Below are 15,891 nucleotides of genomic sequence, written 5' to 3'. Positions count from 1 at the left end.
CCTGCATAAGCCCTAGAAGAAGGGGTTTTCCAGGCATGGGTCCAAAGTAGGAGGACTGAGGCTGGATCCTATTCCTGTTCAGCTTGGTGCAAGATCTGGCAACGTAGTATAGGTCAAACACTATTTCCAAGGCTTATTTTCCCTCTGCCAGTCTTAGGCTGGCTTAGCTAGCAGTAGCTCCATTGCTAAATGGAGTTTGGATCTGGTGTAACTTTACACTGGCTTAAACTTACACCGTCTTCCTTTATGACAGCTTCTTGTGTATGGGATTATTCCATTATGTACTTCATGTTCTAAACTAGAATATGCTTTAGTAGTTAAAACAAGGGGGCCAACTTAATATTATTAAGTACACCCAGGTGAAGGTTTTGCAGTCCATTAACTAATGTAGTCCATATGGACTTGGTACGACCTTATGTACAGCCCCGAAAAAGCTTTATATACCAGCAAAAAGCTCGACTTATTTTTATGAGGTATCGGGTAGCTTCGAGAGTTAAACCGAGGACACCATATTACATTAGGAATGTTAGGAATTTGCATTGATAGAAAGACATACTTGAGGGCCCTGGAGGGAGGAAAAAGTGGTAGAACAGCATGAAGTGTTATAATCACCGGTAACACTTAGTAAAGTTGTACTTGGCTACAGTACAATGAATGAAGCGGCCATACCTCTCCTACTCCTTTAGATTAATGAACTAATAAAGAAATGTACATCCAAGGTCAAAATGCCTTGGTAATATCACAGAACAAAAACAAGACTAAGGTTTGCTTTTTAATATAAAACGACACAAATGGTTCTCAGTCATGGTTGCCCTGCTGAATTATAGAGAGGTATGTGTAAGTTGAGTCGGACACGACTAAACTACTAAACAACAACAATGTGTAAGTTATTTAAAATAGGACAACTCTCTCTCCCCCCCCCCCAATAAAAAACACACACACCCAAGGAACACCTTGGTACCCTAGAATTCACGCAGCATGCGTGGGGAACCGGTTAGAGAAATAGGACAAGTTTCCTGGTTTCTCGCGAGGTTTAAAAATAGAGCACAAACAGAAAAAGAGAAAGGGAAAACGAAACACACGAATTGCCAGGTTTACTGGCTCCCTTCTAGCTGAGGCTTTCAACCAAACTAAAGAGGATTCGATTGGAGTGGGATAAGACTGGATTGGGCCGGACTGACTCCGGAGAGAAAACGAAAACACACACACACTCACTCTTTCACACAGAGACGCTCACTTCTGCTTGGAGTAAAAAGGAAGTGCTTTTTACATTTATTTATTTTTAATGAGGCTTCTAAACGCTCCACACATCTTTCTCAGCTGCTCCCCTTCCTGTTCACCTTCTAAGAGGCGCAGGAAACATCCACCTCAGCTCCAACGACGCCCTGCTCCGTCGCAGGTTTTCTCTCCACACAGACATCTAATTCACAAGCCCCGCCGACTCACCTGAGGGAAAGGAGCAGCAGCAGCAGCAGCAGCAGCACCGGACACCGGCCTCCCCCAGGGAGAGGCGACTACCTGTCGGTCCTCTCACTGCCGCCGCCGCCGCCACCACCACCACCACCTCCTCCTCCCGACTCGACGCTCCTATCCGCTGCCGCCGCTTCTAGAGGAGCCCAGGCCTCAACAGAAGCCCCGGAGTGGCGTAACGCAGGCATCCGACGCCGGCGCCCCACTCGGCCGGCAGGGCGGCCCGCGTTCCGACCGCGCGCGCCCTCCTCCTCTTCCTCCTGCCGCTGCTATTGCTCTCGCCTGGGAAAAGCGGCTAGGAGCAAGTAGATTCCGCCGGCGGCCAACACCAACACCGCGACCGCCCGACCGACCGCCGCCGCTGCTTCCTACTCGCAAGCAAGCTAGGCAGCGCGGGCAATGAGAGGAGGAGGCGGCCGCCGCTGGCGAGGGCTGGCAGGGAGCGCCCGAGTTAGGCAGGGAGGAAGGGCGACTGCGGCATCCTCCTAGAGGGCTCCCCTCTGACTGTGGAGGCGCTTGATCTCCGAGATTCCCTACAGCCGCTCCCGCTTTCCTGGAGATCTTAGCTCTAAGATCCTCCTCCTGCTGCTGCGCCTGCCGCTGCTTGCTTGCTAGCTTGCTTGCTTGCTTGCTGGCTGCTCCCTTCCCAGCTCGAGCTCCCCCTGCTGCTGCTGTGTGCGAGGCACCGGCTGGGCTACACACAGTGTGGATCGGCGGGCTGCTGCTGTTCTGCTGCTCCACCACCCCCACCCCCACCGGCAGGCAAACAAACAAACAAACAAACAAACAAAAAGCAAAGAAGTGGGAGGGTGGAGAAAACAACAACAACAAGAGCAATTGCAAGCTGCCCTCGAGAGACATATTTGGGGATTGCCGCGACTGCTACTCGTCGCCTTGTCGTTCTCCCTTGCTTTGTCTCCGGCCAAACAGAAAGCGGAAAGATGATCACCTCTTCTTCTTCCTCCTTCTTCTCCTCCTCCTCCCTTCACCTGCCTGGCCCCCGGGTTTTTCTCATCGGAGGTCTTCCCTGCATGCAAATTTTCCTTGGAAGGACCAGTGAACCTGTGCAAGGGCTTCAAGAGTTCTTGCAAGCAGCCGCAGCGCAGTTAGGCCAAGTCACACCACCTACTGGCTTCTTTTGCAGCGCAAGCCGGCCCTCGAAAAGTCTCTCTGCAAAATGCCTTCTCAGCAGATACGGTACTTTTAATTGCACAAGGCATGAACATTCCCAGAAAGCAAAAAAAAAAAAAAAGGGAGGGCAGTGCAAAGCAGCAAGATCACCGCGTGAGTCACAGGCGCGATATAGGAAGGAGAAGGTAAATTCTAAAAAATATTCTCTAAATGTTCAAAAGAGTCAGGCAGATTAGATACTGCAAGAAAGTAATCTCGGGAGCAAGAGTCCAAGTCACACTTGAAAGGGTTCTCTCCAGTAAGATGTTTTTTTAAGGATTTAGGAATGTTCTCTCCCAACAAACCACACGCAACCAACAATCTACCTTTCCCTTCTAATCAAGATGTAGCACCAGAAAAAACAAGCAAAAACTTGAGAAGCTGATAAGGGTTTCGCCATAAGAATTTTTGCAAATGAGAATGCTTAAGCGCTGCCTTGTCAGAAACAAGTTCTAGCATACATATTCTTAGCCCTACAGGTGGCTTGTAAATACAGAATTTTCCTTCATGGGTGGTTTTGTTGTACAGACCCATTCTTATCTGATGCAAGAGAAGTCATATAACTAGTTACAATAGAGAATATGGGTAGCTACATTGCACTTTAGAGTACTGTATTCAAACCATATCACATACTGTATACTATTCCAGCAATTCTGGAACCCACTGTGTAAAGTAGCTGTATATTATCCCTTAGTATTTACAGATGGAAAAATGAAAGCTAAGAGCTAGTGGTTTGTCTGAGACCCCCTAGTGAATTGTGGCATGAGTGAGTTGTGAAGAATAGGTTGAATAAAAAGAGCAACCCAAGTTGGATTGTTCTCAGACTGAAATAATATGTGTGAAAAGCTATGGTGGCATGTAGGCCTTTTGTTGAAAATATTTGTGATGGCCAGTATGAAATAAAGCTAGATATTCTCAACTATAAATAGATTTTTTTGGAGTAACATAACAAAAATAACGCTGAACAATATGGATGGGAGCAGCTTAACAGGATGTCTTTTGTTGATTTTGGGGGAAAAAAGATGGTAAAAGTTATGGACTTGATGGTAGTGATTCACTTTGGAATGCCTTTGAATGATTCTCATTGTTTTGATTATTTTGTGGTTTTGTCATATTAATACAGTAGCTTCCCCTGTCTTTCAATCCAGCTGTGTTTGATCTTTGGGTTTCATGTGAATACTGTGGTGACAATTGCTTCTTCCTTTCTAAAATATATGTGCATATCGTGCCTAGGTATATATAGTGTTGTAGCTAATATGGCGGGGGGGGGGGCTAGAAGTGATGTGAAATACATTATTGCACTTTCAAACAGTAAGACACATGGCTCAGGTGCGCTGCAGGCACTGTGGTAAGTGCTGCCCCTGCAGTAAATTGCCGTTCAGTATGCCCCCCTCAGGTATGCTAGTGGTTTGAATCCAGATTATAAAAGAATGGAACGCCACTCATGTGGTGGGGCTTTCCTGGCTCCTTTATCCCTACCTCCCCCACAACTACCTCCTCCCAGAGCCGCTCCTGAAGGTCGCTGGACCGTCTGGAACTGTGGGGGATGGGGCACAATGGGCTCCAGCAGGATGAGAGAATGGGAGGAATTCAGGATGCTGTCTTGTGGAAGTGCTTGATCATCCGCCTAAGACATCTCTGGATCAAAGCCATAGTATTACAGCTGAGTCACTCACTTGCTGTTGGAAGCAATCCTCCGCTGTATATATTACAGTACATATACATTGGTTTGCTTTCTGGCATACCGTTTCCTGTGCGGGACATTCCTCCTCCCTCACATGGAATGATGCACAACTATTGCAAACAACCAGAGCTGAGTGTGAGTGCTGGTCATTTGACGACATTTTATTTGAAGACAGTCAAGTATTTCATGAAGGTTCAAGAATTGACTTGGTTCCCACTTTAAAAAGTTTTTAAAGATAGCTGTGCTGTTTGTTTAGTCGTTGCTGTCACTTGATTTCTCCCTTTAATATTGCAACTATAGAATAGACACTCTTGATGTTCCAGGATAAATAAATAAATAAATAAAAAGGTCAATTACTGTATATAGACTATACAGTCATACCTCTTGTTACGTTTGGTTCAGGTTAAGTCTTTTCAGGTAGCATCCTGCGGCGACCCGGAAGTAATGGAACGGGTTACTTCTGGGTTTCACCGCATGCGCAGACGCTCAGAATGTGGTCACGTGCATATGCAGAAGCGGCGAATCGCGACACATGCAGATGTGGGTTGCGTTCTGCTCATGATGTGAACGGGGCTCCCGAACGGATCCCGTTCGCAACCAGAGGTACCACTGTAATTTCTATGCTGCTCTTTGACATAAGACCCTAGGGCAGCAACAAAAACCCAAAACAATGAACATAAAGCACAGTAAGATCATCAGCAATCTGTCAGTTTCCTAATACACAAGCCTGAACCTCACCTTTAAAGGGGCTGAACAAGGAGGTGATTGTTCAACTGGAGCCTAGAGCTAAACAATGTTGTTGCCAGCCAAACCTCTGGAGAAAGTGTGTTCCACAACCAGTGCACTGGGCTGAGACATTCCTTCAACAGGTCATCAGCCCTTAGACTTCATTTTGCACTGGAACTCCCCAGCAGACCTAAAGGCACAAGTATGGAGAGAGGGGCTCCCTCTGGCAATCATATCCCAAGCCATTTAGGATTTTATACAGTATGTCCAAACCAAAATTAGGTCAGTAGTAAATAGCTGTTCCTATTTTATCTGCAAGCCGCTTTGAGGTACCCTTCAGGGGAAAAGGTGGGGAATAATAAAGCTAATGATAATAAGACTGTGCCAATCTTTGAGGACCAAATATTATCTGGTCTCTAGGCATAAAACCCAACAAGATTCCGAGGTACTGCCTTTTGTACTACCTGCAACCTCTGAACCATCTTCAGAGCACATTGCAATAGTTTTATACAGGAGATTACTAGAGCATGATTTACATCAGCTGGACTTACCCCTGGGTTTCCAGTAACAATGTGGAGTTTAGGAGTACGTACCCAAGGGAGTGCAATCTCATTTAAAACAGGCTGCCTACTTGATTCCCAGCCTTGGGAATTGTGCAGAGCAGTATATAATTTTAATTTAGTCATTCACTTCATTCTTCAGTTGTCCAATAACAACCATTCTCTGTGCAAAAAAATATTTTAATCTGTTACAATAAACCAAAAAATTCAGAAGAAGCAAATAAAACTATAACTTTTCTAAATAAATAAATATAAATTGTTTTGCCTTTTGAAAACTGCCATGAGTTTTGGGTTTTTTACAATCAAGCGGTGTATACATTTTATGATATAAATAAAATAAATAAATAATAGAAATGACGGTTACAAATTAATCTGGTTGGCTGCTGTGAAAATGGAGTGCTAGACTAGATGAACCTTTGGCCTGATCCAGCAGGACTCTTTTATGTTCTCAGCCCCTAAAATAGACAGTACATGCAACATTTAACGCAGAATGATGTAAAACATAAACAAATTGCCAGTTTTAAAATTGAATATACACATTCATAATTGATATAGTAGATTCATTGGTTAAAAAGTGCTTTAGAATAACTGTAGATTCATATTGTTAATTATGCCATCAGTGAAAAGGAAGATGCATAATTAAATATGAGGATGGATAGGCAGCAAAATGTGTTTCAATTAAATCCTCATCATAAACTATCAATCTGTTGTGAAGTCATATCCAGTTTTCAAATATGAAGAAACACCACTGAGTCATTATGCCCATCAATTGTGTGTATCAATTAAATAATTTGTGAGTGTCATCTAGATTAATATACAAACCAAAGAAGCTTTCGCAAATCAAAATTTAGTTGCTCCAATTTTTAAATTTATTGGAAATATATATATTTTAGTACAGTGGTACCTTGGGTTAAGTACTTAATTTGTTCTGGAGGTCCATTCTTAACCTGAAACTGTTCTTAACTTGAAGCATCACTTTAGCTAATGGGGCCTCCTGCTGCTGCCGTGCCGCCGGAGCACGATTTCTGTTCTCATCCTGAAGCAAAGTTCTTAACCCGAGGTACTATTTCTGTGTTAGCGGAGTGTATAACCTGAAGCGTATGTAACCTGAAGCGTATGTAACCCAAGGTACCACTGTAGATTCCTTGTAATGCTATTTTGCTCTGGTTTGATTTGTTTGTTCACTCCTGTAAAAAACAACAACACAGCATGGTTGAATACTTAAATAAAGTTTTTAAAAAGTAGCTGCTCCTTTCTACTCACTACAGCACAGGGAGCTGCAAATGTAAGTTCCTTTAGCTCCAGTTGTCAGCTACCAAATAAACACAAAAGCCATGCTGTTTTGAAGTGCCCCCTAACATACTGTAACAGATTGGGGGTGGGCCCAAGGGGCAAATGTGCAAAGAGGGAATTGGTGAAAGTTAGATATCACCCAGTGTAGGTTAATGTTCTGTAATGTTTTTTAGCAATGAAACAGCGATCAGTTATGTGTACTGATAGCATATAGTCAAAACACATTGGGTTCAATGGCGGATTGCTAAAGTCATTTTTCCAGGAATCATGCCTCCTTTCTGTGCTTTTTAATTTATTTTTATTTTTTGGCCACGTGCATAAAGCCGAAGGCAGGCAAGTTAAATGCACAGAAGTTGTGTGCTTATTGTATTTATATTCAGTTTGTAACACTGGCTATATATTTTTTTGCACTTCACATCATGGTGTGTTTAATGCACGTTGCACGTGCTATCTACAGTATTTGGAGAGCTGTTTTTCATAATTGTGACGTATATAGTGGCCCTGCACAGTTGTAATTGACGTCTCTCCCTTCTCTATTTTTTCCTTCCTATTTGTTTACAAGAGGCCAGTGCTTTGTGCTTTGTGTGTGTGCGCACATTGTTCCAGGATAAAAGTCAGAGGAAAACTATTCAATATATTATTCACATTTAAAAAAACCTTACCTAATGTTAAATACAGTGGTACCTCGGGTTGAGTACTTAATTCGTTCCGGAGGTCCGTTCTTAACCTGAAACTGTTCTTAACCTGAAGCACCACTTTAGCTAATGTGGCCTCCTGCTGCCGCCGCGCCGCTGGAGCATGATTTCTGTTCTCATCCTGAAGCAAAGTTCTTAACCTGAGGTACTATTTCTGGGTTAGAGGAGTCTGTAACCTGAAGCGTATGTAACCTGAAGCGTATGTAACCCGAGGTACCACTGTAACCTGTTGATTTTTAAAAGTTGGTTTTATCATTTTACCGTGAGGCTATGATCCTAGGAGTTAGCCCCACTTGCCATAGGAGGAGCAAAGTAGTTACTGTATCTGAATACAACACAGCCTGCTTCAGATGTCATATTCTAACAGTATTTACTATTAGAAACTTCAATGTAGCAGTGGCTTTCAGGTTAACTTCAATGCAGTGACCGTCTGGGTTAGGAGTGGCAGTACCACTTTGTAGTGGTCCCAGTCCTACTTGGATGGCATCTCCAGATGATGGTGTTGGGGGGGGGGGCGTTTAGTCTTGTGGAGTGTGGGATGTCACAGAGCTCAATTTTATCCACTATGTTGTTAGGGTAGATATTGTTCAGCATTTGCATAAAACTACTGAGTGGGGTCACATGGAGCTTTGAAGCACATTGTCAGCCATGTGCTAGTGATAACAAAGCACTTGTATTTGCAGGTGCAGCCGTAATAATAGCTTAATAGTAATGCATGGTGAGCAATTTAAACTGAAGCTTAATTCATATAAGACTAATGGGCTGTTAGTGAATGGTTCCTTGGACTAGATGAGTGGGGTTTGGCTGCTCTGGATGAGGTTACAGTGCATCTGAAGTAGCACATCTTGGGGATCCATTATTGTCATTTAAGGCAAAAATGGCCTCGCTGGCATGACCTGCCTTCCAGCAGCTCCAGCCAGTTGCACAGCTGCACCCCTCTCTGGGCAAGGATAAGATATTTTCTGTTGCTTACACTTTGCATTAATCTATCCTGATGGTTACCAATGTGTTATATGCGGGGCTGTCTTTGAAAATGGTTTGGAAACTGCAGCTGCTGTGCAATTCAGCATCCAGAACAACCTGCTGTGCAATTCAGCATCCAGGACCTGGGCATATAACATCAATCATGGCAGAGCAGCGCTGGCTAACAGTTAGTTTCTGGGCTCAATTCCAATGCTGGTTTTGACCTGTAAAGCCTGATGCGACTCAGGACCCCAGAACCTCAACGATCACCTCTCCCCACATGAACCAACCCAGACAGTGTTAATCATCTAAGACCCTTCCCCATATGCCCGCTTTGAGGGAGGTGTGGAGTATGAAGACGCAAGACTAGATCTTTTCAGTGGTGGCTCCCTGGTTATAGAAAAACATTTTGTTACTTAATTGGGAGGGTTATGAATTATGTCTGTGGCCTTTTGTGAGTGTGTGTTTATCCTTTCAACTGGATGGGTAGGATTTGTTCCACTTATATATATTTTTGGAGGAGAACTTTAGGTCTTAACTTATTTCTATTTTTATATTTGATTTGAATTTTTTTATTTCATGGTAAGTTGCTTTGAGACATGATTGTGTATAAATTAAATACAATAAATAATGATAAAGTTGTCAAAAAAATGAAAATGTGAATTATTAGAAGTAGATTTCATTCAGCTTGGTCGTGGTTAATACCACTTAAATCTACTGGATAGCTCTTCTCCTCCCTATTACAACATCAGAACTATTAGACAAAATATCACAATATTGGATAATCATTCTAAAGTCTATACTGTATATAAAGTTGTTTTTTTTATCTAAACAAGAAAGTGAATTTTGTGTGGGAGCTTTGATGTGAGTTGTAGTTGTTCCATTTTTCTGTGTTTAAATTTTTCAAACTTCACTGTTGGGAATCATGCAGCTAAAAAACCTACAATGCCTTTTCGCCACAAGAGTCCTTTCTCATCTGTCTTTCATGATTCTATCCTGGCAGAGCACTTTCTGCATTTAGCAGTAAAACAAAATTAGGATAGTGGAAGGGAAATGGGTAGTATGTTTTCTAGCCTCCAGTATTGCAATACAAAGAACAGCTGATAAAGAGAATGTGAAGTAGGTCAAGTTATTGTGTGAACTATTTTCTCCCATGCTACAATAAAATCTGCCTTGCCTTCTTGCTTTTATTTTCCTTCCAGGGGAGATGGTGTACCGACTTACTCTAGCAGAGACAATTCGGGCATAATTTAAATCTATGCTAGTTTATTTAAAGACCTATCGGAGCTTCTTTTAAAATGGGTCATTCAGGTGGTGTGCCAGTTAAGTTGCACGCTATTTGTCAGTTTTAGGAAAGGGACTGCAAGAACCCAGGAATTAAAATCCAACCGTGCAATCCTGCTCTCTTGAATGTAAGTTGTGCTGTGTTCAATGGGGCTTACTCCCTAGTAAGTTTATTCAGGATTTCAGACTATGGCTGCAGCCAATTACATAGTTTACCTGGAAGTAAGTGAGTGGATTGTACTATAAATCTATTTTACTGACTTGAATGAAATCACATTAGTAAATACAATGTGCCTTTGAATGGCACATTCAACGCAGTTTACAGCTGCGCTTATGCAGTTAGGCAAATCCAAGCACCTTTATTTCAATGAACATGGGTGTACTTAATTTTGTACTGAAATGGCTATTAATTGGGACTATAATAGGCTATAATGTGTGTTCATGTATTCGGTGAGCTTGAATACTTACACAAATGAGCACTAATAAGTAAGAAATATTCTTGTATAATCCATTGTAACTAGTGTGCAGTTTGAGTTGGAATACTGTGCATGCTACCTCAGAAAAGATCTTGTAGAAAATGGAAAAGGTTCAGAACACCAAAATGGTCAAAAGGCTAGAGCAACTCCCTTATGAGGAATAGTTACAATATTTGCAGTTCTTTACTAAAGAAGAACCACGAGTAAAGGTGGGACATGATATAAAATTAAAATTGTGTGAAAGAAGAAGAGAAAAGTTTTCATCCCTTATAATACTAGAACAAGGGAATATCTAACAAAACTGAAGAAAACGACCAGTAGATGTGGGGTGCTTTGTGCCTTGGGATTCCTGCTGTTCCGTTTTATGTTACTGGGTTTTTTTTAGTCTTCAGCTTTTATACAAATTCTATAGATAGGGTGGTGTAGGATTTTGAATAATCTATATGCTAATGAGCCTAGATCCAAAGAGCAGTTTAACTAGTTGTGCACACCCCTTTAAAAAAGCAGATAGATTTTATGTGAGAAAAGGCCACATTTGTTCCTAAAAGAAAGCACTTCCTCACCTATTTTGAGAATCAACTGGAAAGTCCTGCTAACGGTCATGCAGAGCATTGCTTGTCAGGGAGTTCTCTGCTAACACCTCATTCCCTTAATCTGGAGTTAAATATCCTTGGCAGACCACCAGAGCCAGAGTCTGATGACCTTCTGGGCACAAAGCAAGCAAGACACACTAATTTCATACTGACTCCTCTGTTCAGAGTTTCTTTTTTATCGTTAATAGAATATCTAAGGAGACTTAACAATATTGGGAGATCCACAGGTTAGCCACCCCTGATTTTTAAATGATTTAGCATTGCTGCCCATGTCTTCAGCTGAAAATGGCTCTCACCATGATTTACAGATATTGGTGATAAGGGCTCACAGACTTCCAGTCTAAAAAGGCCCTTGCTGGCTGTATCTTTGAAGCTTTCCTGTTAAGGGAATAGGAAAACACCATAGCACTTTGGTTGAGATCCCACAAAATGAAGGAACGTAACTACCATATTTCTGCAAATGGACTTCTTGTACACTTCTCCCAAGTGTGCTTATGTGTCTCAGTTTTTGATACCATATTGCATTGGTCAAAATCGGTGCCACTAGAGTGGTCATGCATACACATCTTTCCTTCTGCTTCAGATGTAGAGAATCAGTGTGTCCTGCCATCCACTCATCCACTATTCCCAATTTGTGCACATTCTGTGTACAGGCCACCTTTTTATTATTATAAAGGATGCTAAAAGTGGTCTTCTCTGAAATAACTGCCTCAGATTTATTTACTCATTTAAGAATGGTGTTTGTAATATATATTTACTTTTAAAAAGTATCCCTGCCTTTCACTGAGAGGCAGAGAATCTTACACTTCTGTAAGAAGAAATGTACACAGACTTTGTGATGTAATCCAATAAATTCCACGTTATCTGCATCAACCAGAAGAGATTTAAGATAGTCTAATGGTTGCCACAAAAACACGTACTAAGGCTGCTAAATCTATTCCAATCAAAACACTGAAACCATGGTGGTGGCATCAGTAATGATAAAACCACTCTTTTCAGTAACTAGAAGACACTTGGAGAACATGAGGTTGGCCACATATTTCCTCCTTATTTTCACAGATTATTTTTTCAGATGAAAAACATCTTACTGCTCAGCCTAATTCATTCCAAATCTAATTAGCACACATAGAAGTCAGGCTAGCATGTCAATTAGATGCAACATGCATGTATTTATTTTAGCTGTGTGCTACCTTCCCTCCACAAACCTCAGAGCACTGATTTAGACTGCGATTCCATACACATTTACCTGGGAACAAATATCATTTAATTTGATGGGGTTTGCTTCTGAGCAGGCAGGTGTAAAATGACACAGGTAAGTATCACACCAGCTGTGTGAGGGAATTTAGACCGAGATGGTGACTCAGTGAGGTTCATGGTTTGAAGTGGGCGGCTGTGGCACATTCAAGACCAGCACTGACTGCAGCCACTACTGTTTGTGTCTATATCCTTTCTACCACTTTCGTACATTTCAGTACACAGTTCCTACCCTTTGTTTTGTACAGTTAACGTCAATTTAAGAAATCAACAAAATCCTCAACAGAGTATGTTTTCTTCTTGTGCCCATGGCCAGGCTATGCAGAGTTCTGCTTGGTTACTCATTATTAGGGAGTGGAGAGGAGAGTCACTTGTTAAAAACTATACGCAGGTGAGGATATGCAGTTCTGCAGTGTTGACCAAGTTGCCAGCACTGCTGGAATTTTACAACTGCAGTAGGCAATGGTCCTGAAAAGCTTCAAAAGTAGCAAAATAATAAACAGAGTAACAAAAGAAGAATAGTACACAGTGGAACCTTGGTTCTTAATCCGTTCCGGAAGTCCATTTGACCCCCGAAACCGTTTGAAAACCAAGGTGCAGCTTCTGATTGGCTGCAAGAACTTCCTGCACTCAAACGGAAGCTGCGTCGGACATTCAGCTTCCGAAAAACGTTCCAAAACCAGAACACTTACTTCCGGGTTTTCAGCGTTTGGGAGCCGATTTGTTCATCAATTAAGCCGTTCAAGAACCAAGGTACCACTGTATTGGTGGAGCAGCAATTTGTCCTAGTCCTAAATACCAACTTGCTAGTACAGTGGATTGTAGGATTGGACAGTTAGGCTGCAGTCCTAACGCCAGCTACCTGCAGGTAAAGGTAAAGGTAAAGGGACCCCTGACCGTTGGTCCAATTGAGGACGACTAGGGTTGCGGCGCTCATCTCACTTTACTGGCTGAGGGAGCCAGCATACAGCTTCTGGGTTATGTGGCCAGCATGACTAAGCTGCTTTCTGGTGAACCAGAGCAGCGCACGGAAACGCCGTTTACCTTACCGCCGGAGCGATACCTATTTATCTACTTGCACTTTGACATGCTTTCGAACTGCTAGGTTGGCAGGAGCTGGGTCCGGGAAGCAACGGGAGCTGACCCCATCGGCGGGGATTCGAACCGCCATCGGCAAGCCCTAGGGTCTGTGGTTTAACCCACAGCGCCACTCGCTGAATTCAGGAGGATTTACTTCTGGGTAGACATGGATAGAATTGCAGGCTTAGTTCTGATACTGACGGAAACCAACCTAGTTTCCAGGTTTGATGTGGACTCAAATATTTGTTTTCTTTAAGCTGAACATTTGTTACTAATTGGTTTCATGTTTAATTGGACCTTTATTGAGCTTTTTATAACACCATCTATTTAACATAAATGAACATTTTTTTCACACTGAAATCTAGTTTCAGAAATATTATACTTCATTAGCTGAAAAAGAATATCAATATTTGACAAGGCTTCCTTCCTATTGCTTAATGCAGTTGTGTTATTTATCTTAAAAATAGACTGAGGAAAATATTCTTTTTAAAAAAACATTTATTTTGCTCTCAAAAGTTGAATGTAAATTATCTGCTTGAAACAATATTGTATAAAACATTGCCTTGTAACTTGTTGCTCAGTTTGGTGTATCCTTTGCCCTAAAGCCACAGCGGGTAGGAAAGATGCCTACTCCAATTAAATCTGAATCTCCTCTGTGCCTTGCACCTAATGATATCTTTCTTGCATTTTATTTGTTTTTAGGTTCCAGAGTATCCCTGTCTCCTTGTCAGTATAACTCATCAGCAGAATATCAGTTTCATCAAGTTAAAACTTGTCTGGTTATTCTTTAAGAATGTATTTTATCTCTATAATGTGATGTCATATCTGCTTATTAGTTTTGCTTCTATTTGAACGGTTGTAGATCTTTGTTGGTGTTTTACAATTACTATGGATTCTTTTAATCGCTTGGTTGTGTATATGTTTTGCATATGAGTGTAGCAAGTAGGTCTGTGGTCTTTCTGTTAGGAATCATGAAAGGAAGGAACAACGCCCCCCACTGTTCATTTCTGTTGCAGCCCCTGATTTCTGGGCTTTGGAAGTGTTTCCATACTCTGTTGCATGCCTGCTCTTTTAATATTGTCTTTGGATGTTCCAATAGTGTGCTTTACCCTCCCCTTCTAGGCTGAATTGGTGTAGGAAACAGTGGCTGTTCTGCCTCTCAGCATAGTTTGTGTATAGGAGCACACTCTCAGTTACATGGCGCTATCGAAAGTTAAGAGTGCAATTTTCGTTCAGCTGGAAAGATATTGCATATGCACAAATCTATATAGTAACTTTTTTATTAAAACAAACCCCCTATGATTTGGTTGAAACGTATATTATAGTATTTTTCACATGTAGCAGGAAGAATAAAACACTGTTTTATATCTATATCTATATCTATGGCTATCTAGGGATTATTATGTGCTAAATAATTTCCCCAGATGAATAGTAAAATCTCATTGGTAATATTTTGTATCAGTTAAAACCAAACTCCGTACTCCTGAGAATGGTTTGTAGTGAAATTGTTTTCTGCTGTTACTCTTCTTCTCAGAAGTTCATGCAATTCTCTTTTCCAGTATTTCACTCCATAGAGTATAGTGTGTATGAACAGGGCCAGCAAAAACACTGATTCCTGGAATTTCTGCTATTTCTAGGCAAACATAATTACCTATCTAGAATAAGTTTAGCTCTTCTCCTTATGCCAAAAATAATGTGACAGCAAGTTTCTCCAAACTTGATAACTTCTCTCAAATCAGGCTGCTGCCATAAACAAAATCACTGCCCCCCCCAAAAAAAAACTACTTGCAGAGAAAGAAGGATCATTTTCATTGCAGTATAAACCTTTTGTAAAAAAAGAAAATCAGTACAGTTATACAAAAACTGGATGTGACTCTCTTGAGATTTCAGTCAAGGGAATTTGCTGTAAATGAGGTTGTGACAGACATGCCAGAGGCCTAGTGGGAATGCTGAGAAGGCGAAGCCCGTCAAGAAGTGGCCATGGTCCACAACTCATGGACTCTCTGAGGCCTAGCTTCCATGTTTTGTGAAGGATGCTCTGGGGAGATTCTGAATAAATACTTGGTTTGCTTTTCATGGTCTTGAGCTTCCAACAGCAGCTGCTCCAAAACAGTGGCACCCTAGGATCGGTGAAACAAAAGACTGACACGAAACATCTTTAGCTGTAAAGCAGGGCTAGCCAATGTCACACCCTCCTAAAGGCTTGGGACTACAATTTCCATCTGTCCCAACCATGGATGATGGGAGTTGTAGTCCAAAACATCCGGAGGATAGATATCATGTGGGATACCTTGCAGTATATAATATATAAACACATACCGTTATAAACAGACACACACCTGTCCGATGTTATGGTCGCTTCTCTTTCTTTGAGAAGCAGAAGCAATAAAAAAAAAACCTCTCAGATCCTTCCCTGCATTTTGATGTTGCATCTGCAGAACCATCACTTTCAATATCCATTAAATATATACAAAGCATTAACCCCAGTTCTCCCTTTATATTAAAGCTGCTTGCCTAATCTGCATATGCAGCACAAGGAAGCTGTTAAATCCTGAGGTGGTAAGATGATGCAGGTGCAGAAAAGGGAGGGGGCAGCACAGTAGACCAGTCCTGGGTAAGTGAAGATACCCAGTCTGAAATTGT

The 15,891-nt window shown here is 41.8% G+C and overlaps 2 protein-coding genes across 6 annotated transcripts in view; one reads left to right on the top strand and one right to left on the bottom strand.

Moving 5' to 3' along the window:
• Nucleotides 1-2,519, bottom strand: part of FAM135A (family with sequence similarity 135 member A) — a 55,573-nt gene extending 53,054 nt beyond the window's left edge. For 4 of the 5 annotated variants that reach the window (XM_080997953.1, XM_080997955.1, XM_080997956.1 and 1 more), the window contains exon 1: nucleotides 1,447-2,159. The gene's annotated coding sequence lies outside the window, so the exon portion shown is untranslated. Of the gene's footprint in view, nucleotides 1-1,446; nucleotides 2,160-2,381 lie in introns of those variants that run through there. The other variant, XM_080997954.1, reaches the window with a different exon arrangement.
• A 135-nt stretch (nucleotides 2,520-2,654) lies between these two features.
• The window catches only part of COL9A1 (collagen type IX alpha 1 chain), a 95,214-nt gene continuing 81,977 nt past the window's right edge, over nucleotides 2,655-15,891 (top strand). The window contains exon 1 of the mRNA XM_080997998.1: nucleotides 2,655-2,786. Within this exon, the coding sequence (XP_080854124.1) occupies nucleotides 2,689-2,786 (98 nt within the window). The 5' untranslated portion in view covers nucleotides 2,655-2,688. The remainder of the gene's footprint in view (nucleotides 2,787-15,891) is intronic.

This window comes from Podarcis pityusensis (genome assembly GCF_964106645.2).
Source record: "Podarcis pityusensis genome assembly, chromosome: 3".
Classification (NCBI taxonomy): Eukaryota; Metazoa; Chordata; class Lepidosauria; order Squamata; family Lacertidae; genus Podarcis; species Podarcis pityusensis.
The sequence above is the reverse complement of the archived record's forward strand: the minus strand, read 5'-3'. Positions and strand labels throughout refer to the sequence as shown.